The following is a 24,331-nucleotide window of genomic DNA, read 5'->3' as shown; positions in this document are numbered from 1 at the left end:
GTGTAACACCAGTCAGAAGCCCCAGAAGCAGCCACGCAGACTGAGAAGTAATACACTAGCTATCCTGTTGGCAGCAGAGACAGGAGTGGACCCTGTGCCCAGGTGCCCAGGAGGGGTTTACTGTAACTGCAATACTGGCAGCGCAGCTGCTGACCTTGTTAAGTGAACCTCTGCTCTGTGCCCCCCACTGGACCCTCGGGACAAGCAAAGAGGTTGAGTGTGAGGATTCTGTGGGGGGCCTGGCCATGGCCTTTGGTATGGTCCACCGAATAGCCAAATAGATTTTTTTTGTTTGTTTGGTTTTGTATTTAAAAATCTTGTCAAATGTTTTTGTGTTAGGAATAAAAAGTCATAAACGACTCCCAACTTTGTTTCTGGAGGAATGTTCTGATTCCAATGGAAAGAGGTTGGAAATCCCAAGGGGTGTGCGGTCAGAGTGGTCAGTGGACCAGGGAAGTGGACCACTTGGATTTCCAAATGGTTTCTGGGGAAGGTGGCCATCCAGAAGTCTGGCCCAGTGCAGTCTGCTCCGGAAATTCACACCCACCCCCTTCACCTACTTGTGCCACGGGATTAGCATTGGTTTGGAGCATCTGCTTCTTCCAGAGGCAGCTGCTAATGTTGAAACCAACACAAGATTCCTCTCCCCAACACCAGGTTTCTAAAGAAACAGTGACTGTAGCTCGCCTTAATCGACTGGGCAAGGTGGTCCCTATGGTCCCTTCCAGCATTTCCAAATATTGGACTCAAATCCTTTTCTCTTAGTGTGACCATGCAGCCTAGAGAATTCTGAGCAATAGGAAGCCAGGGCCTTCCCTGGCTCTGTGACAGGGTCAAACCAGGGAATGGCTAACCTTGTGAGGTTTGGGCATCCCCAGGGGTACTACTGTAGGGGGCATTATTTATTAGGAAGCTCAACAAGGTAACTACAGCCTGGGGTGTGTGAGCGCAAGGTTGTGTGTGTGTGTGTGTGTGTGTATGCATGTGTGCACGCCTGTGTTTGTGTGTATGTATGGAACTACATTGATGCATTTCTTGAGAAAGGTGCAAGAATTTCACCTACACAGAGGGACACATCTGCTTCGTTATTTATAATAGAAAGCTAAAATTTAATTTTTTAAAGGACACTGCTGATGATTGAGAATCCAGTTTTTAGTTTTGCTATTTTTTTTAATTGGTAGAGGATTTTTTATATATTTTTTCCATTTTGTTGGGTTGTGTCCTTATTTATATAAATACATTATCCCCGAGGGCAAAGGAAGAGAACTTCTTTGCTTTTAATTATTATGGTTGGCATTGTCCCCATTTTATTTCTGGTGTGGTTTATCTGTCTTACCTTCTAAACGAGAAACTGTTTTCCTGTATTTGTACATTGTCAGATTCTATAGTTTCCTAGATAATTTAACCAAATTGCTCTATGTATTATTATTCCGTGAGTATAAAGTTCTATTTTAACGTCTGTAAATACTTCAGAACTGGCTTCTTTTCTCAAACTCCCACTGTGGAGTTAATTGTTTACATCACAAAAACTGTAGAATCTCTATGCTCATGTACTGTAAATAGTGAAGTGATCTGCTTATAAATAAACTTAACAAATAACACTATGGAGATTAAAAAGAAAATACCACCCACAGCCCTGCCCAGGCGTGTCTTTCTTTATTGGTCCTACGACGTGCTCGTTGAGGGTCGCGCCGGCTACTAACTGGGAAAAGGATTCTAGCTGCAGCGTCATCTCTCAGAGAAGACCCCAGTCCAGGTGTGCCCCTCACTCCAAAACTCTCCGAGCTCACTAGTCCTTTCTTCATAGCACTTTTTTGTGGATCATGATGAACTATTCAGACTTGCCTCACGTAACATTGTTCCATTCTGGCTTCTTGCCGGTATGACTCTTATGAAGCTATAGGTACCACCTTGTGAACGAGGACTCCCTCGTTTTGGTATATCCGCTTTTTCACACAAGCACACTACATATATGTGCTAAGAGAGAGATTTTGACATTTTGGTTTCAGACGACGACACTCACCAACTGACGACTATGAAACGGTTTCTGGTCGGAGGATATGGAAAACTTGAATTGTGTGCCATATTTGGGTGAACTTGAAACATTTTCCTTTGCTCACTTACTCCCAGTGAGAGCAGTGAAGAGTGGCATCTTCCAGGACTTTCCGTCTTGGATGTGTGTGCTATTGCTGCGGAGCTGTCCTGTGTTGGGCCAAGATGGCCAGGCCTTAACACCTGGCATGGATCAGTCACTGGGTGCAGGCCACCGCCCTTGGGCAACTGTCTCCCTGCGGATGAGGTAATCCCCGAAGGGGCTGACGCCAAGGGCTGTCTGCTGACAGCGCTCATCACTGCTGGGAACACAAGTCTTCAGTAAAGGGTCTGTGCAGCTCATCACAGCATCTGCCACAGCTGGGTATTAGGGGTTCGTGCGTTGCATGTGATAAGGATGTGGTTATGTTAGAAAACGCCCATATGTCTTTAAAGATGTATAATGGAGGAGTAAACGATATGTCTGGAATTTGCTTTTAAATATTTCAGCAAAGAAAAAAATGAAAAAAATATAAAAGGACAGACGAAGCAAATGTGGCAAAACTCGATATTAGAATCTGGGTCATGGGTAGGTGGAGATGCATTGTGCAGTTCTCTACTTCTGAGGATGATTGCAAATTTGTGTACTATAAAATGAAAGTATAAGAACAAAAATGATTCTAGGTAAGCAGGTGAGTCTGGCGCTAATGTTTAACTGAGTCTATGAAAGGCAAAATGTTGGTTGTAGCTCAATAAAAAGTGCTCACAGCCAAAAAGAGCCTTGAAAGCCACTAGGGAAGATGTAAACTAAATTCTTCTTCAGTCTTCAAACCCTATAACTCTGACTTGTCAAGCAGGTGCGTGGTTTCCCACTGGCTTGGTTACCCTCCTCCGGTGAAGGGTGGGGCCGGTCTGGGCGTGGATCCCCGCTTGCGCTACTGGACACAGCAGGACTTGGATGCAGGCGCGCCTCCACCTGAGCCTGGTTTTCCCCCAGGCTGATTTCCTGCGGCTGCTGCTGCAATCAGACAAGAAAGAGAACACACCAGATGAGAGGAGGCTGTGGCGGGCTTTCCCTTTGACCTGGTTTGGACCAAGAGTTGCAAACTCAAGGGCTTTCAGAGGCCCTATGTCTACCACTTTATTATTGGAATCTGTCTTACACTGGTTGGGGGGCAGTCAGGGAATCTTTGCTGGGAGCCTCAGTCTTGGGAACCAGGCTCTGCTACTGCTCACAGTGTGAGTTGGCCATGACACTTCACCTCTGCGGGCCTCAGTGCTCTCATACGTAGAATGGGGACAGCTAGGTCGTGGGGAGGCCCGAATAGGTCCACGTGTGTGAGGCTTTGCGGCCCCGCCAGGCACGCCATGAGAGCTCGGTGTGTGTGGCGTAGGGGCTCTCCGTCCTCCCCCTTCCACAAACCTTGGTTGGCTGCCTGCCCTTTCTGCTTCTCCTCCTCCAGCATCTTCATCTTGGCTTCATACTCGTCAGCGAGCACCTTCCACTCCTTGCGGTTGTTGGTGATCCCATCCAGCATGGGAGTGATCTCCTCGTGGAACCGGGAGAATTCCTGGAAGAGAGAGACAGAGCCTCTGGCGCAGGAGTCGAGCCCTAGGGTCCGGGTTCCAGGTGGAGCACAGTGGGTCGTGTCTGCACTGGAATGAGCTGCCCGGGCGCGTTGCAGCTTCCGTCCCCAGCGGTGTGTGTGACGACGCTGCAGGGCTTCTGGCCACAAGGTCCCATGCCTCTCCCGCTTGAAACCCTCCTGTGGCACTCCCTGGTTTTCAGGATGAAGCACAAGCTCCTTCACAAGGCTTTCAAGCTCTCCAGACCCAGTGCTCTCCCCCTTCACCAACTTGAACCCTCCGGACATTGCAAATCTGTCAGTTTCTGTGGGCTTCATACCAGCTCTTGCCTTTACTGGAACACTCTAACTTATCACTTCTTTTCCCTTGAGGCCTCCACTTAGACATCACTTCCTCGGGGAAGCCTCTTCTGATCCCCAAGGTAAGTCAGGTCCTCTATTAGCAGCTCCCCAAACCTTCTCTTCCTACAGCTCACTTCACTGTAATGACTCCCTTTGCCAATCTGCCCCCGGAGCTGTGAGCTGGAGAGGGCAGGGACATCTCTGCTCATTCATTGGGGTGGCCTTGGCCTAGTACAGGGTCTGGGGCACAAAGACAGTCAATATTTGCTGAGTGAAATCGGGATAGGAAGAGGATTCTTAAGGTCTCTTAGCTCTAAGAATAAAAATAATGCCTTTGAGCACAGCACATGACAGTTTATGAAGTGCTTTATCTCCTTTGATCCTCAGAAACTCCTGCGAGGTGGGAAAATGAGACTCATTACTCCTAGATTTTTAGATGAAGAAATGGAGATGCAGATTGGTGGAGATTTGCACAAGGTAAGGATGGCAAATCCAGGGTCTACTGTGGAGTTCAGCCAGAGCCAGCTGTGCTCAGAGCTGCCTGGGTTCAGATCTAGATTCTGCCACCAGCTGTGTGACCTTGAGCAGGACACCATGAAATCAGGACAGCACCTCATAGGGTTGCTGTGAAAATGCACGTAAAGCACTTAGCCCAGTCTTTGTTGTTTCATATATTACTGTTGGTCATGGAGAGCGTCAACTATGCTGCCCTGTTGCTCAGAGGACCCCAGGTAGTCTGCGTTATATCAGAGATGCACTTGTGCGCCCTCTGGGAGCAGAAGGGCTGCAGCTTATGCAGCAGAAAGAGCCCTAGACTAGGGGTCAGGCGTCCCGGCCCTGATGCTGTCTCTAGCTGACTCCAGTGACCTGGCCCTGTGATCTCTCCTCTCTGACCTCTGTCTCCTCATGTAACATGGCCAAAATAAAAATAACAAATGAGAGGGGGGTGTGCGGCACAGATAACATGGATTGGGGCGTGGTGGGTTTCTCAAGAGAGAGACTAACTTTGAGCCAAAACTCAAAGAGAAGTTCCAGATTATCTTTTGGCAATTGAGTAACTGTGACCTGTCATATTCCCACAAGCTGGGGAAGTTAGGAAGGCATGTATCTGCTATGCTCCCCATTTCTCTGCCTGAAAACACGATATGTCATTTGTCCCGCAACTATTTATTGAGCAACTAGGATATACGAAGCTCCGGGCTCTGGCCTGGGTATGCAGTCACACAAGCTCCTACGGGGCTGTCCTGAGGACCAAATGCCATTGGAGGTGAGAAGCGCTTTGTAAAGTATCACTCGTCACTTGCCAGGGTTTTTTATTCCTGATGTCATTTGGGAATCCCGGGCTCATCAAAGACATCTTGTTGGGCCTTTGAAAGCAAAGGACTTACCTTGTAGACAAAGGTGCAAACGAAGTCAATGAAGCCGACCTGAAGCTTGGGGAGTTCGTCCGCCTTGTTTCTGTCCATCATGGGCTGTCAGCGGGGGGAGAAAGAGTTAACTGCACTGGGCTCCTCCTGGCCTGGTGCAGCAAGGGGACCCACCCTACCAATGAAACATTCTTGCAAAACAAAAACCCTCTAACTGGTCTCCCTGTGTCTGGTGGGGGGGCCAGCTGACAGTTCCAGCCAAGTTTACTTTCAACGTCGGTAGGTTCTCAACTTGACCAGGTCATCCCCTTGCATGGTCTGTGGTGTTAGAACAGAGCCAGGGGAGGTGGACTCCTAGACTGTCGGAACTGAAAGGGAAATCTAAGTTTTGGCGTCCACTTGTCAATCACTACTTAGCTGAGTGTGCTAAGCTTAAAGCAGGGTAGCTGCTTAGCTTAACACATAGCTTAAAGCAGGGTCCTCAGACTTTAGGAGAGAGCACATTGCTGGCCCACCCCCAGAGTTTCTGTTCAGGTAGGTCCAGGGTGGGTCTGTGGATTTGCATCTGTAATATGTTCCCAAGTAACGAGGTCGATGGTGGTCTCCAGGGGCCATACTTTGAGAACCACTGCATTAAGGAAAGGTCATCTCTGTGGTAAGGTCACACATCCCTGTGTCAAGGGTGAGGAGGCACATCTGTCCATCACGGCGAGGTCACTGCTCTCCACCAGGATGAGATCACATGCCCAGTATCAGGCTGAAGTCCCTCCTCTACTCACAATGGGATTCTGTTGCAGCACCGTGCGCTCCAGGTCACCTTGTTCCCAGAATTCGGCAGCAACCAGTAGCGCCACCTGCAACAGGCAGACACCCGCCATGGAGTCAAGCCCCAGCCCCAATCCTCCTACCCCTGCTCGCGTCCCACGTGGGTTTCCAGCTCAGCGAAGACATAAACCCCACTCCTGCCCTGCCACCCCACTTTATGTCATCGTGGGAGAGGTCCTCAGGTGATTGCCATGTCTTGGGAGAGGAGGATGGAGCAAAGGTGGGCTGCCTCAGGAGCTGGAGAATCCAAGCCATATTAGCTGCTGTCACCAGTACTGGGATGCTCCTTCTCTCGGGTCGGGAGGAGTGCGTACCTTGCTCTGCACCTCCCAAGGCTTGGTGATGGCTGAGAGATCACAGGCGGTCATCATCATGGCCCTGCACACAAGCACACCATCCATCAGTCCGGAGCCAGTCATGGCTGTATATCTGGTTAATTCCATCTATCTCTCCTTTCTCTGCCCCTACTAGTAGGTGACCTCATCCCATGGTGAGAAGAGGGGTCACTTCCCCATTGCATCTGAAGGTCAGGTTTTGAAATCAAATAGAGGTTTAAATCCTGCCTCTGTCAGTTACCAGGAGTTTGACATTGAGCAATTAAACCAACTTCTCTATGCCTCAGTTTCCCATCTGTAATAATAATGGTACGTCTCTCATCGAGTGAGTACAAGATTAAATGAGATAATGTGTGAAAAATCTTAGCATGGTGCCTGGATATAGTATGTGCATAATAAACACTGGCGATGATCAGGAACATATATTGGGTTTCTATTATGTGCCACACACTGTTGTAGGCATTTTATAGACATCAATTTCATTTAAATCCCATCACATCCTCGAAGTTCCTTCTCTCCTGTCTAATATAGAACAATGTTTCTCAACCTTTTTCTCATCATCCTCCCTGCTCCACTGTCAAAGAGCTTTTTTATTAGACATTTTTCCTATAATCGCTGTACCATGAAATTTTAATAGCACAGACATACTGTATATCTGTTTGGAGGGCCACAGACCATTGTAATGTCTAAGATGTTTTACTCCTCTCCCAAGAACCGCTTTTTGCCCCATTGAGTAATGCATGATGCAGGGAGAGAAGGGCGACCCTGGTCATTGTGAGGAAGCCTTACGTTAAGAAGTAGAGGAAGGGATTGAGGAAAGAAAGAAAGGGTTAAAAGATAAACTCTTTTTTTTTAAAATAGTTTGATTTCTTTTTTTTTTTTTTTGGCTGCATTGGGTCTTCGTTGCTGCGTGCAGGCTTTCTCTAGTTGTGGCAAGCAGGAGCTACCCTTCGTTGTGGTGTGCACGCTTCTCATTGCGATGGCTTCTCTTGTTGCAGGGCACGGGCTCTAGGCACACGGGCTTCAGTAGTTGTGGCACACAGGCTCAGTAGTTGTGGTTTGTGGGCTCTAGAGCACAGGTTCAGTAGATGGGGCACACAGGCTTAGTCGCTCTGCGGTATGTGTGATCTTCCCAGACCAGGGCTCGAAACTGTCCCCTGCATTGGCAGGTGGATTCTTTTTTTTTTTTAAATAAATTTATTTTATTATTTATTTATGGCTGTGTTGGGTCTTTGTTGCTGTGCGCGGGCTTTCTCTAGTTGCGGTGAACAGGGGCTACTCTTTGTTGCGGTGCACAGGCTTCTCATTGCGGTGGCTTCACTTGTTGCAGAGCACGGGCTCTAGGCACACGGGCTTCAGTAGTTATGGCACATGGCCTCAGTAGTTGTGGCTCGCGGGCTCTAGAGCACAGGCTCAGTATTTGTGGCACACGGGCTTAGTCACTCTGTGGCATGTGGGATCTTCCCGGACCAGGGCTCGAACCCATGTCCCCTGCATTGGCAGGTGGATTCTTAACCACTGGAAGGTGGATTCTTAACCACTGCGCCACCAGGGAAGTCTCTAAAAGATAAATTCTTAAAGGAATTTCACAATAATAGGAAGGTAAGACAGGTATTATTACATAGGTAGGTACAATATAAGACAGAAGGGAGGGGACATGGGAAAAGAATTGGAGAAAGGGGCGAATTTGAGAATGTATTTCAGAGTCGGGGTGTAGTGGCATGAGCATCTGGGATGGGAATGCCGGGGCCATGTACTATGGGCTTTAATTCCATGCTGGAATTAAGTGTAGGTGTATCCAATAAGCAGAAAGAGCTTTTGAAGGTTCAAGGCCAGGTCATGACCTCATCAGAGCTGCTTGGCAGCACCTGTAGGGTGGAGCGGACAGGAGAGGGAGGGAAGAAGGAAGGAAGGAAGGAAGGAAGGAAGACGCTGCAGCAATGCAGGCAGGATGGCAGGAGGGCCTGACCTGCAGCAATACCCACGGGCTGGAAGAGCATGGGGTCAACTTCACGTGGTAGAGCCAACCCGACTTGGTGAGATGATGGGCATGGGCTGGGAAGGGAATAGTTGGAGAAGGTTGGGGCTCTGAACCTAACTAGTGGCTTCGATGATTTTACAATTTACCAGCTGTATCTGGCATAGGTTACATAAGCTGGTCTGGGAGGCCTGAGGAGTTATGAAATATTAACAGGTTTAACTATCTTCTTTTTTTTTTTGCGGTACGCGGGCCTCTCACTGTTGTGGCCTCTCCCGTTGCGGGGCAATGGCTCCGGACGCGCAGGCTCAGCGGCCATGGCTCACGGGCCCAGCTGCTCCGCGGCATGTGGGATCCTCCCAGACCAGGGCATGAACCCATGTCCCCTGTATCGGCAGGCGGACTCTCAACCACTGCGCCACCAGGGAAGCCCTTAACTATCTTTGATTAAGTAAACCCTCAAAAACTCATAGAAATCTTTAAGTAAGTAAGTTTTCAGGAATGCATACATCTCTTAGAAACACCTTTATACTTTGTAATAACTTCAGAACACATGCCTAATGCTTCATGTTGTGTTGTAGACGCTATGTTTACCATCAAACACATTAAGCAAATGAATGTTTGGCTGTGAATCCAGGAGTCACCGGTTCCCTGCTACCCATCAGTGTCTACATTTTAAGCCCACAGTTGTGGCTTCAGGAGAGCACTGGAGGTTTACTTTCCTTGGCTGGAGAAATCATGTGAAAATCACTCCCAGCAATTAAGGAAACAACTAAGTGTTTTAGAGATAGAGATTTGGTACGTTCGTGGGATGTGGTGGGGAAGGGGGCGTGGGGGACACACCTGGACACCAGAAAAACCAATCCAAAGCCTCGTGTCCTAAAGACAAGGCATTACATTCACTTCAGCACCACTGCCTTAGGTGTTCCGAGGCCAAGATGCTATGCTATGCATTAGGGATCCAGAGAGGCCTGAAGGGAGCTCATAGTCACTTAAGGAACATAGAGGGGAAGAAAAACACAAAAACTGTTATCACAATATGCTAAGTGGGATGGATGGTAGAAGTACAAGGTGCAAAGAAATAAAAATCCATGGGCTTCCCTGGTGGCGCAGTGGTTGAGGGTCCGCCTGCCGATGTAGGGGACGCAGGTTCATGCTCTTGTCTGGGAGGATCCCACATGCCTCGGAGCGGCTGGGCCTGTGAGCCATGGCCGCTGGGCCTGCGTGTCCGGAGCCTGTGCTCTGCAACGGGAGGGGCCGCGGCGGTGAGAGGCCCGCGTACATCAAAAAAAAAAAAAAAGAAAAAAAAAAAGAAATAAAAATCCAAAGGTGAGAGCAACTAGCTTGGTGCAGGGGCCTTCGGAGAGGTGACAGTGAGGCGGGGCCCTGAGGGGTGCATAGGAGCTCTCCAGGAGGAGAGAGAAGAAAGGGTATAGTGGGCAGAGGTGTGGTGGAGGGTACACGGCATTGCCACAGGGCAGAGGGCCATCCAGCAGGTGACCGTGGGAGCATTCATCTATCCATCCTTGTACGTGTATGCATGCCAGATGTCAGGCAGGGGCTGGTGCACAGCACCCCTGCTCTCAGAGAGCTGGTGTTGGGGAGTCACACATGTATCTCACAAATATGTGTAAATGTGTAAACAACTGAATACTATGAAGGAAAGGAGTCCTATTCTAGGAGATAATGTAACAAGAGAAACTGACCTAAGTCTGGGAGGTCAGGGAGGGCTTCCCTGAGGAAGTGGCCCTGGAGCTGATATCTGCAGGAAGTATAGCAGTGAACTTGGTGACAAAGGCAGTGGGAAAACACATTCCAGGCAGAGAGAACATCTAGTGCAAAGGCCCTGGTGGAAGGAAGCCTGGCACACTCAAAGAGCTGGAAGGGAGGAAGAGCTCAGGGAGCAGGTGGCAGAGGGGGTGAGAGGGGACCCAAGAGATGAGCAGGGCAGACCCACAGAACCCAGGCTGCGGTGAGGGGACATCTTTATGCTAAGAGCAGTGGGAAAAGCCACTGAAGAGTGGAAGGGGTCACATTTGCATTTTACAGAGAACATAGTGGCTTCGGTACGGAGGGCACAGGAATGCCAGCCGGGAGCCCAGTTTGGTAGCCATTTCAGGATCCAGACAAGAGATGGACGTGGCAATAAAAGGAAGTGTCCAGATAGACAAGGCATTTAAGAAGTAAACTCAACAGGGTTTGGGGATAGATTAGACATGCAAAGTGAGGAAGAAGAAGATTTTAGGATGAAAGAGAGTAAAGGACAACAGGGTTATTATGCAGAAGAGAGTGAGAGTAAGTCATGAAGACTTGCTGAGAAATTTGAACCTTAGCCCCAAGGTAGGTGAGAGTCAGCGAGAGGAGGGGGTGGAGTTGAATGGGAGAAAAGTATAAAACTCTGTACAAGGCTTTGGAATTAGAGCAATTAGATTCTCACTCTTGTCCTTACTTGCCATATCTAGGGCAAGTGACTTAATGTCTTTGAGTCTTTCTCTGTTCTTTGGTGAAATGAGAGAAGCATATTAGGTTGGATCATATGAAATTCTGATTTTGTGGGTCAAAAACTGTCGTAAGGGCTTCCCTGGTGGCGCAGTGGTTGAGAGTCCGCCTGCTGAGGCAGGGGCCACGGGTTCGTGTCCCGGTCCGGGAAGATCCCACATGCCGCGGAGCGGCTGGGCCCGTGAGCCGTGGCCGCTGAGCCTGCGCGTCCGGAGCCTGTGCTCCGCAACGGGAGAGGCTGCAACAGTGAGAGGCCCGCGTACCGCAAAAAAAAAAACAAAAAAAAACAAAAAAAACAAAAAACTGTCGTAAGTCAGCAATTTCACAAGGTTCAATGCAATTTATCTGTCCTAGGGGTTACTGTGACCGTCACATAAGATGATTTTATAAGTGCCCCATGGTCCTCATCTTCATCGTTATTACCTTCATCACAATGACCAGGATGGGCTCCCGCTCACCTGGCCCAAAGCAAACGTTACTTCCTCACAGCTGGGATGCTCAGCGGTGCTTCTCCCTGACCCTTGGCTGACCCCCGAAAGCATCCCAGCCACCCTTGAGAGGCATTCAGTTTCTTCTTGGAATTACACCTGGACTGGAGGCTGTGGCCCGCGGGGAAAGTTTGAAGGGAGCCTGAGAAATCTGTGCGTGTCCGGGAGAGGGGTGGGTTGACTTGGATTCCAGTCCTTGATGTTCCACGAACGCCCGTGTGACGCTAGGTAAGTCACTTGGTCTCTCTGGGCCTCACTGTTTTCATTTGTAAAACACTAAACCAGGAGCTGGCGAACTTCTTCTGTAAAGGGCCAGAGAGTGAGTATTTTAGGTTTTGCAGAGCATGTAGGCTCGATAGCAGCTACTCGGTTTCATCATCGCGATGCGAAAGCAGCCATAGATAAGTCAAGACAAGGCCAGTTGGCGCCTGGCATCCAGTCTCCGGAAAGGTGACCGGGTAGGTGACCGGTGCGGCCTGAGCTGCGTGGCCCAGGGCTTGAGAGGGGTTGGAGGTTGTTCACTCACCAAGCACACTTTGCTGAGTGCTTACTGCATGCCAGGCCCCAGATAGATTCTGAGGATTTAGGATTTAGGAGTGCCGCCCTGGAGGCATTTACCACTGAAACAACTCTTAATCCATCAGCCCCACATTGTTGGGGATTGATGAGTTTGGGTTTGCAGTGTTTTCGGTGTCTTCGTGGTTTTCATACTTTCCGTCCAATCCTTCCCCAAAGCTCCACTCTCTTGAACACAGTGAGTGCCTAACGTCAGAGAGCAGCTGAGGTTGGAGCCTTGATGAGCTCATTGGGTTTAAAGTGGCCCTTAATTGCTGCTTGACCACAGCTGCTTGAGGAGAGTGATTAAGGATTTTGAGAATCTTGGCCACTGTTTCATTATTTGCGGATGTATATTAGAAGTGTGTGTTTAGCACAGTGGTCGCCTTTTGGATTCAAGCACAAACAGTGTTTCTAAATTCTTTTTTTGGAGGGGGGCTGTGGGAGAGAAGGAAGGATTTATTACTTGCAGCAAGTAAGGAGAACACCAGGGATCTTTTCCCAAAGTAGTGTCTCCCCCAACTGCAAAATTGGGGAAGTTTTAAACTAAGGGTGCATGTGTAAACTCAGGGTACATGAGAAGGCTTAAGCAGAGGAGAATTCAGCATAGAATCGGGGCGAAGGTAGACAGAGACCAAGCTTTAGTTGAAGCCAGGAGGGTCCACATCATCATTCCATCCTTCGCCTGGGTGGGGGCCTTAGTTCCTGGTGTCAAGACTTACTGAAGCTCAGGTTCTTTATGTCTCGTGGCAGAAAGCATTCAGTGGGAAACAAAGTGATAGATAAGAAGTGGATTTATTTAGAGAGGTACACATTCCGTAGATGGAATGCGGTCCATCTCAAAAGGTGAGAGTGACCCTGGGAGAAACAGTCCACAGACAGAGTGTGGGCCATGTCAGAGGGCAAGGGGCTGTTTCTAAATTCTTAATATTCATTCCTAGATCGATGAATGGATGGAAGGATGGATGGGGGAGGGGAGGACAGGCTGCTCAGTAAAAAAAAAAAAAGACAGGGTCACTTATCTCTTAGGCAGTGCCTAGGGTTCAGGATACTTTTAGGGGCCCATGAAAATATTTAAATCTTAATTTCTTTTAAAAAAAGAATATAGTAATAGTAAATTTATGAATAATGAATGACTTCAGCCTGGATTATATTTGTCTTTATACCAACACAGTCATAAAATATGATTTTATTTACATATTTAAATGGAGGAAGAAGCCATGAAGGCAAAAGTGCCTGTGACCCACAAAAGTCATAGTGTGGCCCTCCATACAAGAATACCATTTTATTTACGGGTACTAAAATTTGACTTCTTATCATTTTTATTTATTAGGAAATATTATTCTTTTGATTTTTTTTTCCCCAACCATTTCAAAATGTAATCGCCATCTGAGCTTGTGGCAGGTGTCAGGCCTCACATTCTACCACTAGAGGATCTCTAATCCATGCACAGAAACCTTCCAGTGCATGGTTTGGTCAGACTATCCAGCGTGAGACCTGCAATTGGGTGGAGACGTAAAGGGTTTAATGACGAGTGAAAGTCACACCCCGATTCTGGAGGTACTGTAACATCTTGGTCCTACAGTAAACACACTAAAGTGGGGTGACCCAAGAGATAGCAATGCAGGAGACTCACAAAAGTCAATCGGCTTAAGATGCCTCAAGGATTGAGGTGAGGACTCCAAGATAATCAGAGCACAGGAGGGGCGTGTTGGGTCTTCTCCTCACAACAACCAATTCTGTCACCAACTAGGTGTCCTCTGATTCGATTCAATTCCATTCAATACAATTCACTTCTTTTTTTTTTTTTTTAATTTATTTGGCTGCTCTAGGTCTTAGTTGCAGCACGTGGGATCTTTTAGCTGCGTCATGCGAACTCTTCATTGCGGCATGTGGGATCTAGTTCTCTGACCAGGGATTGAACCTGGGCCCCCTGCATTGGGAGCACGGAGTCTTAGACACTGGACCACCAGGGAAGTCCCAATACAGTTCACTTCTGACACTAGCGTCAGACGTCACAGGTTTGAGGGCTTAGTCCCACGAGGCTACCCTCGCCTCAGAAGTCAGCTGCAAGTATCAGGTTCCCAGGTTACCCACACTTCTGACTTGACTACAGAGTCAGGGGGTTCCCACAGGCCCCAGATTCAAAAATTTGCTAGGACAGCTCAGAAAACTTCAGAAAACTCTTATTATACCGGATATAACTCAGGAATTGCCAAGTGGAAGAGGTGCATAGGAGAAGGTATGGGGTCGGGGGTGCCTACAGAGCTTCCATGCCCTTTTCAGACATGTCACCCTCCCAGCACGTAGATGTGTTCACTGACCTAGTAGCTCTTTGAACTCTGTTGTTTAGAGGTTTTTAATGGCATTTTTACTACATAAGCATGATTTATTAAATCACTGGCCGTTGGTAACTAATTTAGTCTCCAGTCCTTTCCCCTCCCCAGAGGTTGGGCTGGGGCTGAAAGTTCCAAGCTTCTAATCAAGACTTCATCTTTCTGGTGATCAGCCCCTACCCTGAAGCCCTCTGGGGTCCCACCAAGAGTTGCTTCATTAGAACAAAAGACACTCCTGCCAAGCCTATGACTCTTACTGCTATCAAGGGTTTTAGAGCTCAGTGTCGGGAAATGGGGACAAAGGCCAAATATATACGTCTATTTATACCACAGGAAGAGCCTAACACCGTACCTGCCGTGAGCAACGCTGCACAGCATTCCACGTGTCTCAGCTCAGCCCCTGTCGTAATCCATAAGGTAGGTACTACCAGTATCCTCTTTCAGCAGATGAGAAAACTGAGGCACGGAGAGGTGAAGTAAACTACTCAAGGTCAAACAACAAAAAGTGAGAGAGCTGAGACTTGAACCCAGACTCTCTGGTGCCGAAGCACAAGTGTGTAACAGGTACAATGTACCCAGGTATGAAGCAGCTCTAATTATGTGTCTAATCTCCTAATCGATGGACCAACTCCAAGACTGCTTTACAGCAGTGGTTTTCAACCAGGTGCAGTTTTTGCCCCCCAGGGATATTTGGCAATGCCTGGAGATATTTTTGCTTGTCACAACTGGGGAGGAGGGGCTGCTACTGGTATCTAGTGAGCAGAAACCAGGGGCTGCTACTGGCTTCTAGTGAGCAGAAACCAGGGATTTCATCTACTAAGTGAAATCTTAAAATGCACAGAATAGCCCCTATAACAAAGAGTTGTTGTCCCCAAATGTCAATAGTGTTAAGATTGAGAACCCTGCTTTATAGATCTTCAACATTTTTCACTGAGTGCCTAGCTGAAGAATTCTGAAGAATGTTTACCTTCTTGTACATTTTTAAGTTGACATCTTGCTATTAAAATGATTACATCATTCTTTAAAGGAATCTAAATAGCATAGCATTTTCATATCAACCATCAGCACATCACCCATTTAAAAACAAAGAGACAAGCTTTTCTTTAAGAGTCTGGAATTTTAAAGACTGAAATGTAGGATCAGAAACCATAAAACTTCTAGAGGAAAGTATAGGCAGAACACTCTTTGACATAAATTGTAGCTATATATATATATATATGTGTATATATATATATATATTTGGATTGGTCTTCTAAAGCAAAGGAAATAAAAGCAAAAAATAAACAAATGGGGCTTCCTTGTGGCGCAGTGGTTGGAAATCTGCCTGCCAATGGAGGGGATGCGGGTTCGAGCCCTGGTCCGGGAGGATCCCACATGCCGGGAGCAGCTGGGCCTGAGCTCCACAGCTGCTGAGTGTGCGCTCTGGAGCCCGTGAGCCACAGTTGCTGAGCCCATGTGCCACAGCTACTGAGCCTGCGCTCTGGAGGCCGTGCTCTGCAATGCGAGAGGCCACCGCAGTGAGAGGCCCAGGCATCGTGGCAAGGAGTGGCCCCCACTCTCCGCAGCTGGAGTGGGCCCCCGCACAGCAGCGAAGATCCAATGCAGCCAAAAATAAATAAATAAAAATTTTAAAAATATATTAAAAATAAATAAATAAACAAATGGGACCTAATTAAACTTAAAAGCTTTTTCACAGCAAAGGAAACCGTTGACAAACCAAAAAGACAACCTATAGAATGGGAGAAAATATTTGCAATTGATATGACCAATAAGGGGTTAATATCCAAAAATGTAAAACAGTTCATACAATTCAACATCAAAAAAATAAACAACCTAAACAAAACAAAACAAAATATCCTGATTAAAAAATGGGCAGAACGGGCTTCCCTGGTGGCGCAGTGGTTGAGAGTCCGCCTGCCAATGCAGGGGACACGGGTTCGTGCGCAGGTCTGGGAGGATCCCACATGCCGCGGAGCAGCTGGGCCCGTGAGCCATGGCCGCTGAGCCTGCGCGTTCAGAGCCTGTGCTCCGCGGCGGGAGAGGCCACAGCAGTGAGAGGCCCGCGTGCCACGGAAAAAAAAAAAAAAAAAAATGGGCAGAAGAACTGAATAGACATTTTTCCCAAGAGGAAATGCAGATGGCCAATAGGCAGATGGAAAGATGCTCAACATTGCTAATCATCAGGGAGCTGCAAGTCAAAACCACAATGAGATATCACCTCACACCTGTCAGAATGGCTATCATAAAAAAACAAAACAAAACGAAACACAAATAATAAACGTTGGTGAGGGTGTGGAGAAAAGGGAACTCTCGTACACTGCTGGTGGGAATGTAAATTGGTGCAGCCACTGTGGAAAACAGTATGAAAGTTTCTCAAAAAACTAAAAATAGAACTACCATATGACCCAGCAATTCCACTCCTGGGTATATATTCAAAAAAAAACAAAAACAGTAATTTGAAAAGATACATGCACCCCAATGTTCATAGCAGCATTATTTACAATTGCCAAGGTATTGAAGCAACCTAAGGGTCTGTCGACAGATGAATGGCTAAAGAAGATGTGGTATGTATATACAAGGGAATATTACTCAGCCATAAAATGAAGAAATTTTGCCATGTGCAGCAACATAGATGGACTTGGACAGTATTATGCTAAGTGAAATCAGTCAGAGAAAGGGAAATATTGTATGATGTCACTTAAATGTGGAATCTAAAAAAAACAACGAACTAGTGAATGTGATAAAAAAAGAAGCAGACTCACAGATATGAAGAACAAGCTGGAGATACAGTGGTTACCAGTAGGAAGAGGGAAGTGGGGAGAGGCGATATAAAGGTAGGGAATTAAGAGGTACAAATTATTATGTGAAAAATAAGCTATAGGATATCTTGTACAACACAGGGAATATAGCCAATAATTTGTAATAACTATAAATGGAGTATAACCTTTAAAAATTGTGAACCACCATATTGTACACCTGTAACATATTAATATTGTACATCAACTATATACTTCAATTTAAAAAAAAGTCTGGAATTTTGCATTCTTCCTTTACTTCATAAACTTCTATTTCCAGTTGGCTTCCCCCACAGATTTTTATCCTAATGTTTTGTGTGTGTGTGTGTGTGTATGTGTGTATGTATATATGTGTATAACTGTATATATATCACAGACATTCAAAAACATATATATGAAATGTATTGATTACCCTTTCATACTTATTTGCAACCAAATATGTCCATTAGTTGAAATTATATAACTAAGCAATGCTGTCTTTGACCATAGGTCTCCAAGTGTTGAAAACTTTTCTTTTGGATTGAGTTATTATTATTACACGCTTAGCCAATACAATAAACTATATTACCTATTTTTAGAAATTATTAAACACTCAAATATTTTTGGAAATTCATCTATTGATGAGATAGGATGGGACTATTTTTTAAAAATCAGTTAACAAATTGGGATTTCCCTGGCGGTTCAGTGGTTAGGACTCTGCGCTTTCACTGCTGAGGGCACGGGTTCAATCCCAGGTTGGGGATAAGATCCCGCAAGTCGTGTAGTGCGGCCAAAAAGAAAAAAAAAATCAGTTAATGAATGAATACTTCTTATTGCAAGACTGATTAGATGCAATAATTAGAAACCCTGGGAATGGAAGGAGTTTTGTCACAATGTCATTCCATTCTTTAAATTCTTCCAAATTTATCTATCAGAAGCCCTCCCTTGGGTTTATAATGCCACGATTAAAAGAAGCTTTGAGGACACCAGTATTTATTTCCCTCTGTATGATGCCCCAGAGGTCTTCGCACCATAGACTTCAAAACAGGGTGAGTTTGCCTTTATTTTGTAACATGGGAGAAGAGTGAGGAACTGACCATGCCTCTGTGCTTTCTCCAGAAGATAATGTGAAGAGAGAGAACACTGATTCCCTTGAGGCTATCCAAGCCTATATTTGTCTTGCAAGGCTTTGGGAGGGGTATGTGTGCTCAGTGAAGACTGCCGCTTAAGACGACCTTGGCTTTTACAGTGATTGAAGAAGTCCTGCCTCTGGCTTTTCAAAATTTTTTGAAACCCTTAATATCATTTCTTTGTAAAGTCTGCATGACATTGCGTTGTGTGAAAATACCATAATGTATTTAACCTGGTGCCCCATGATGGTTATTTAAGGTTTTTTCAATATTTTTTGTGATTACGAATAATGCTGCAATGAATAACTTTGTGCATACTCCGTGAAGCACATGTGGGAGAAAATCTGGAGGGTAAATCCTAGATGTGGGATTGCTGGGTCAAAGAGTATGGCTGGTTACAATTTTGATAGGCATTGCCCTCTGTAAAACTGTCCCTACTGGGGAGTTCCCTGGTGGTCCAGTGGTTGGGACTCAGCGCTCTCATTGCCATGGCCCGGGTTCAATCCCTGGTCGGGGAAACTAAGATCAAAGATAAGCAAACTTTAACACACACACACACACACACACACACACACACACACACACACAGAACAAAAATCTGCACCTACTTACATTCCCACCACAGTGAATAGGATTGCCTGTTGCCCCTCACTCTGCCCAACACCATGTGTTAGCAAACATTTAATCTTTGCCAGTAAGAGGGATGAACAATTATATCTCGAGGTACTTTTATTTTGCATTTCTCTCACTATGGGTAAGGTCATCATCTATTCATATGTTTACATCCCACTGTAATTCCTTTTCTGGGTTATATCTATTCATGCCGTTTGCTCTTTTTTCTGTGGGATTAGGCTTTTTCTTGAATTGTATTAACACTACTAAGGAAATTAGCTCTTTTTCTGTCAGAAGTGTTGCACATACTTTCTCCCAGTGTATCATTTGCATTCTGACTTTAGCTGTGTACTCTTGTGTGTGTTGTGCAGAAATCTCTAATTTTTATGTAGTCAAATTTATCGATCTATTCATGTCTTGAATTTTATGTCACACTTAGAAAAGCGTACTCTTTTGAATTGTCCCGTGCTTTCTTCCTCTCTCCATAGTTTTAGTTTGTTTTCTCATTATTTTAAAATCCTTGATTCATCTAGAATTTATTTGCTATAAGAGTGAAATAGGGATTTACCTCTGTGGTAGAATATGAAATATATTTGGTTTTTGTCCCTGGTTCCTCACACAGAGCTCCTAAAACTCTTGAAATTTCCTGCGTGATAGGAGTGTCTTATCCTTCCCAAGAAGCCCCCCTTTGGATTTACGCTAATGAGGTGATATAGGGCGACTTAGGATAGGGTCCCTAGGTGGGTTCGGGTAGGGCTGGTCACCAGAAAGACCAAGTGAATAGAGGGATGGGACTTTCACCCCCACCTGCTAGCCTCTTGGAAAGGGTTGGGAGGAGCTGCAGATTAAGTTTTATAAAAACTCTTGAACAATGAGATTTAATAAGGTTCAGGGTTGGTGAATACACCCCAGTTCCATGGGGATGGAAGCCCCTGCTTTCAGGGCCCTTCTGGCCTTACCCTATGTACCTGTTTGGCCGTTCTTCTGTATTCTTTATAATAACCTTTATAATAAACTGGTAATGTAAGTAAACATTTCTCTGAGTTCTGTGACCCACTCTAACAAACTAATCGAACCCAAGGAGGTGGTCATGGGAGCATCCAATTTATAGCTAGTCAATCAGAAGCACAGGCAACATGGACTTGCCATTGGTGTCTGAAAGGAAGCCAGTCTCGTGGGGCTGAGCCCTTAGTAAGTGGGGTCTGACACTATCTCCGGGTTGATAGTGTGAGAATTGAGTGAAATTTGTAGGACAAGCAGTCAGTGCTCACTGAGAACTGAAGAATTGCTTGCTGGTCTTGGAAAAAAACAATCAGACCACCTCATTGTCCCAACACCATTTATGAAATTATCCCGTTCTCCACTGGCAGAAAATCCACTTTTAGCATAGGCATTGTCTTTTGAGTCTGTTCATTGACCTGTCCTTCTCATGCCTAGGACTGAACTGCCTTCAGTTCTGCTGGTCCCTATTATTTCCTTTCTCTTTCAGAATTTTCTGGCTCGTTTTGCATACTTATTTCTCATAAGGATTTTGGAATTGGCTTCCTAATTCTCCCCAAAATAAAATCGGTATTTTCCTTGGAATCACTTTAAATGAATAACTAAATAGGGAGAATAGACAGCTTTTCTAATAATAAGACCCCCTGTCCAAGAACTTGGTGTTCTTTCCAGTCATTCCGTTCTTCTGCAGCACCACTTTGAAATGTCCAGCAGGGCAGCTCCTGGTCTGCCCGGGAGCAGCTGTAGCCAGTGTGTGCCTCCTTGTTCAGTGGAGCAGATCACCCTGCTCCCCAGGATGGGAGGACCTTTGGGGAGGCCTGCTTGGACAACTTCAAAGCTGAGGGAAAGACTGGCCACTTGCCTAGTCTTCCCTGAGCCTGTCCCAGCAGCCGCCCCTTCTCTGTTACAGGGACTTGTAACATTTGTGACTTAATTAAACCTCATCTCCACAGAAGCATCCGGGGATAAACTAACAACACCTCTTTGGGTACTGGGTCAGGACTTGTTTCCTTTGACATCAACACCCAGGACCTGTCACGGGGGAGCCAGGGGAGCCATTGGCTTGGGCCACATATTCAAGAAAAGCCTCAGATGTACACTTCTCACCCCATCATCAATTGAAGTGAATCATGGAAGCACACTGAGAGAAACTAAAAGAAGACATTCACCAGAAAACTTAAAGTTGCATCCCATTACCAGACCTCATGCCAGCAAAGCACTAAATATCACACAACTCATGGAACTAATTTGTGAATTGCACAGCTGTCTTGCAGGCCATTGCCATGCATAAAAGAACACTCAAGAAATTAAGCCTACAGATTTTGAGTGACATTTAGCTATCACTCAAACCATAATTGGTATAATGCTCTATGTTGTATCAAAAACTTTAAAGTTACATCACTTTACCACAAAAATTCTGCATTTTAGGATAGAAATACTTCAAATAGTGTACTTTTTGTATACAAAGAAGTAAAATGATAGTATACTTTCTCGTATTTTTTGTGTTAGAGTAAAAATTAAACATATAATTTCTGCAATGCTGTTTTGGCATAACTTCTTTGCTTCATATGTCAGAGGCCTCCATAATGGAAAGTGTCCCAGGGCTCTCTTGAAGGCAGCAAGGCCTGTCAGTGCAGAATTTTGCCTTATGACCCTGGGCTTAAGGGGATCAGGGTTTGAGCCCTGTCTCAACTCACATAACGATTTCCTTCCGTGTCTGATCCAGCATCATGTACTGCGTCCACTCCTGTTGAGTCTCATATGTCTTAGACTGATCCACGATCTTTTGGAACATCGTCCTCTTCCTACAAAACACACCAGTTTGTTAAAGGAGCACATCTTAGAATAAGGCAACCCCTGGCCTTCTAATGTTGGCTGTTTCAGACAGAGGCTAATTAAAACAACGTAATTAAAAAAAAGAAAAAAAAAAAGGTGAAAAGAACCAATGCCTGGGAGTGAAGACCTAAGTTCTAACTCAGACTCTACCATGGATTTGTTATCTGATCTTAGCTAATCTTCCCCTGGATCTCAGTTTCCCCATCTGTGTAATGGGGGTAAAAATATCTAACTCATAGAGCTGTAGTGAGAGTCGATGTGTCCATAGCAAAAGTATGGTGCCTGGCACAGAGCATATACTAAATCAATTAGAACTGTGGTGTTCATTATCATTATAATCATTGCTATTCTTTTTTTTGACCACACTGGGTGGCTTGTGGGATCTTAGTTCCCCGACCAGGGATGGAACCCGGGCCCATGGCAGTCTTAACAACTGGTTTGCCAGGGAATTCCCTAATCATTGTTATTCTTAAAATGAAGAAGAAACACCAACTTGAAATACAAGGCGAGGTCTGTAGCAATGATCGCGATGTCCATCATGTGGATTGCATGCTCATGCTGCCTGCGATTGAGGTTTTGAAAGATATTCAAGCTCTAAAGAGAAAACCATAGGAGAGATATAGGAAGTGATGCTGGCAGTAAAGTTGCTCAACTACTGATGGCCGCCCCAGGTGATGGGAGAGGCAGCCCAGGCCAATGCCTGGCCACACTCAGGCTTCTTGTGAGATGGGCGCTCCTTCTCAGGCCCCAAAGCCAGTTTAGAGGGTCCTCATCCTACCTCATCTCTCAGCAATGTTTTGCCAAACTCCAAGTGGTGTCTTTCCAAGATGGAGGACCCATGGAGCTTGGCCAGTGGGTTCTGGGATCTGAATGGGAGAGAAAGAGACACAGAGAGAGAGAGAGAGGATCAGTATGAAATGGCTGAAGTGAAGGCTAAAAACATCATCCATTCCTGTCACCTCCTAGTTCTGCAGGCAGAGAGGTTGAAGTTCAGGAATAAGAAGGAATTTGCCACACAGTAGGACAGTGGGAAATAGGACTAGATAGCAGGTGTCCTGACCCTCAGGCTTTAGTTTTCTCCACAATTGACTCTGGGCCTCTTTGAGGTCGTGCACTCCCTAGAAGTGTGGACCCTTATCTCCAGAAAAAGACACAAACACAATGCCACGTGCACTTTTAGAAACTTATTGGCCCAGTGCCAATCCATGGACATTGGCACTGGGCCGTACTTTGAACATCACAAAGCCCCAGATCCTCCATACCTGATCCTTAGGGGAAGCCACTGAATTCCCACAAGCAATATATTTATTCATGTCTTTATTCAATAAATATTTGTTGAGCCCTTTTTATGCGCCAAGCACTGAGATCAGTACTTAGCTTCCCATGAGGTAAAATGGAAACACAATCTCTAAACCTTGGAGCAGCAGGAAAGAACTGAGAAGACTCAGAGAAGCATGTTCTAGGGCTTGTTAATGACTTACAGGCTGTGGGCCCTGGGAAGAGCCTCAGTTTCCTCATTTATAATATGGGTATCACACTCGTCCCTGCTCTGCCCAGCCCACAGGGTGGTCACGAGGGTCCCCCAGAACATGGTTCAAGGACTCTGCTTCAGAGACTATCTAGAATATAAGCTCTGTGAGGACAGGGACTGTGTCTGGTTTGCTCACCCTGGTACCTCCTTTGCCTAGCCTAGGGCCTACCACACTGGTGTTAGGAGCATTGTAAACCCAAGGTGAATAAATGAATGGTTCTCAGTTACTAACATCTTGGCTTGAATTAATTCAACAGGTAGGAAGGGAAGGAGAAGAGTGAAGAAGTTTAATATATTAGTTTCCTCTTGTTGCTCTGACACATTACCACAAACTGAATGGCTTAAAACAATAAAATTTTATTATCTTACAGCTCTGGAGTTCAAAGTCTAAAATGGGTCTGCAGAGCTGCTTCCCTTCTGGAGGCTGTAGTGGAAAATCTGTTTCCTTGCCTTTTCTAGCTTCTAGAGGCCCCTTACATTCCTTGGCTTGTGGCCCATCCTCCATCTTCCAAGCCAACAGTGTAGCATCTTCTGTCCTCTCTGACATCCCCACCACCTCCCTCTTATAAGGACCCTTCTGACTATGTGGGGCCCACTTGGATAACCCAAGATAATCCCTATATTTCAACATCCTTAACTTAATCACAGGCATGAAGTTTTTTTTTTGAATGTAAGGCAACATATTCCCAGGCTCCAGGCATTGGGGTGTGGACATATTTGAGGGTCATTATTCTGTCTATCACAGGAGTTTACCCAGATCCAAAGGGCAGGAAGAAGTGGGGAGCTGTGGACTGCGGGACTTCTCCTTGGCAAGCGAGTCTATCTGAGACCCATTCAGATCTAGATAATCAATCCTGGAGGCAGGAGGCAGAGAGGAGGGCCAGTAAGCACCCACTCACTTCATTTGGTAGAGATTGTTGGTGCCTCTGTGGTCAATGTCATGGCAGAAGGCGGCGGTGACCATGGCCAGGGCCTCCAGGTCTGTGAAGTATTGCTTCAGCTTTCCAGTCTGGAAGAGCAGTCAGAGATAGCACTCACTCCTTTCTTGTGGGGGTTGGAAGCAGGGCTGAGAACTCAGGTGTGAGGGGGAGGGCTTGGAGCTTGGAA

General features: G+C 46.0%; 1 protein-coding gene across 2 annotated transcripts in view; it reads right to left on the bottom strand.

The window, feature by feature from the left end:
- Positions 1–2,966: 2,966 nt before the first annotated feature.
- Positions 2,967–24,331, bottom strand: part of PDE6A (phosphodiesterase 6A) — a gene marked incomplete at both ends in the record, with an annotated part of 73,232 nt that continues 51,867 nt past the window's right edge. For both annotated transcript variants that reach the window (XM_082837269.1, XM_082837270.1), the window contains 9 exons: positions 2,967–3,046; positions 3,455–3,602; positions 5,348–5,431; positions 6,106–6,180; positions 6,466–6,529; positions 21,555–21,662; positions 22,187–22,287; positions 22,472–22,559; positions 24,124–24,233. In XM_082837269.1, coding sequence (XP_082693395.1) covers positions 2,967–3,046; positions 3,455–3,602; positions 5,348–5,431; positions 6,106–6,180; positions 6,466–6,529; positions 21,555–21,662; positions 22,187–22,287; positions 22,472–22,559; positions 24,124–24,233 — 858 coding nt within the window. The remainder of the gene's footprint in view (positions 3,047–3,454; positions 3,603–5,347; positions 5,432–6,105; positions 6,181–6,465; positions 6,530–21,554; positions 21,663–22,186; positions 22,288–22,471; positions 22,560–24,123; positions 24,234–24,331) is intronic.

Source organism: Leucopleurus acutus, assembly GCF_964270905.1.
Source record: "Leucopleurus acutus genome assembly, chromosome: 3".
NCBI classification, from domain to species: Eukaryota; Metazoa; Chordata; class Mammalia; order Artiodactyla; family Delphinidae; genus Leucopleurus; species Leucopleurus acutus.
Note: the sequence above shows the minus strand (reverse complement) of the source record. Positions and strands in the feature narration are given on the sequence as shown.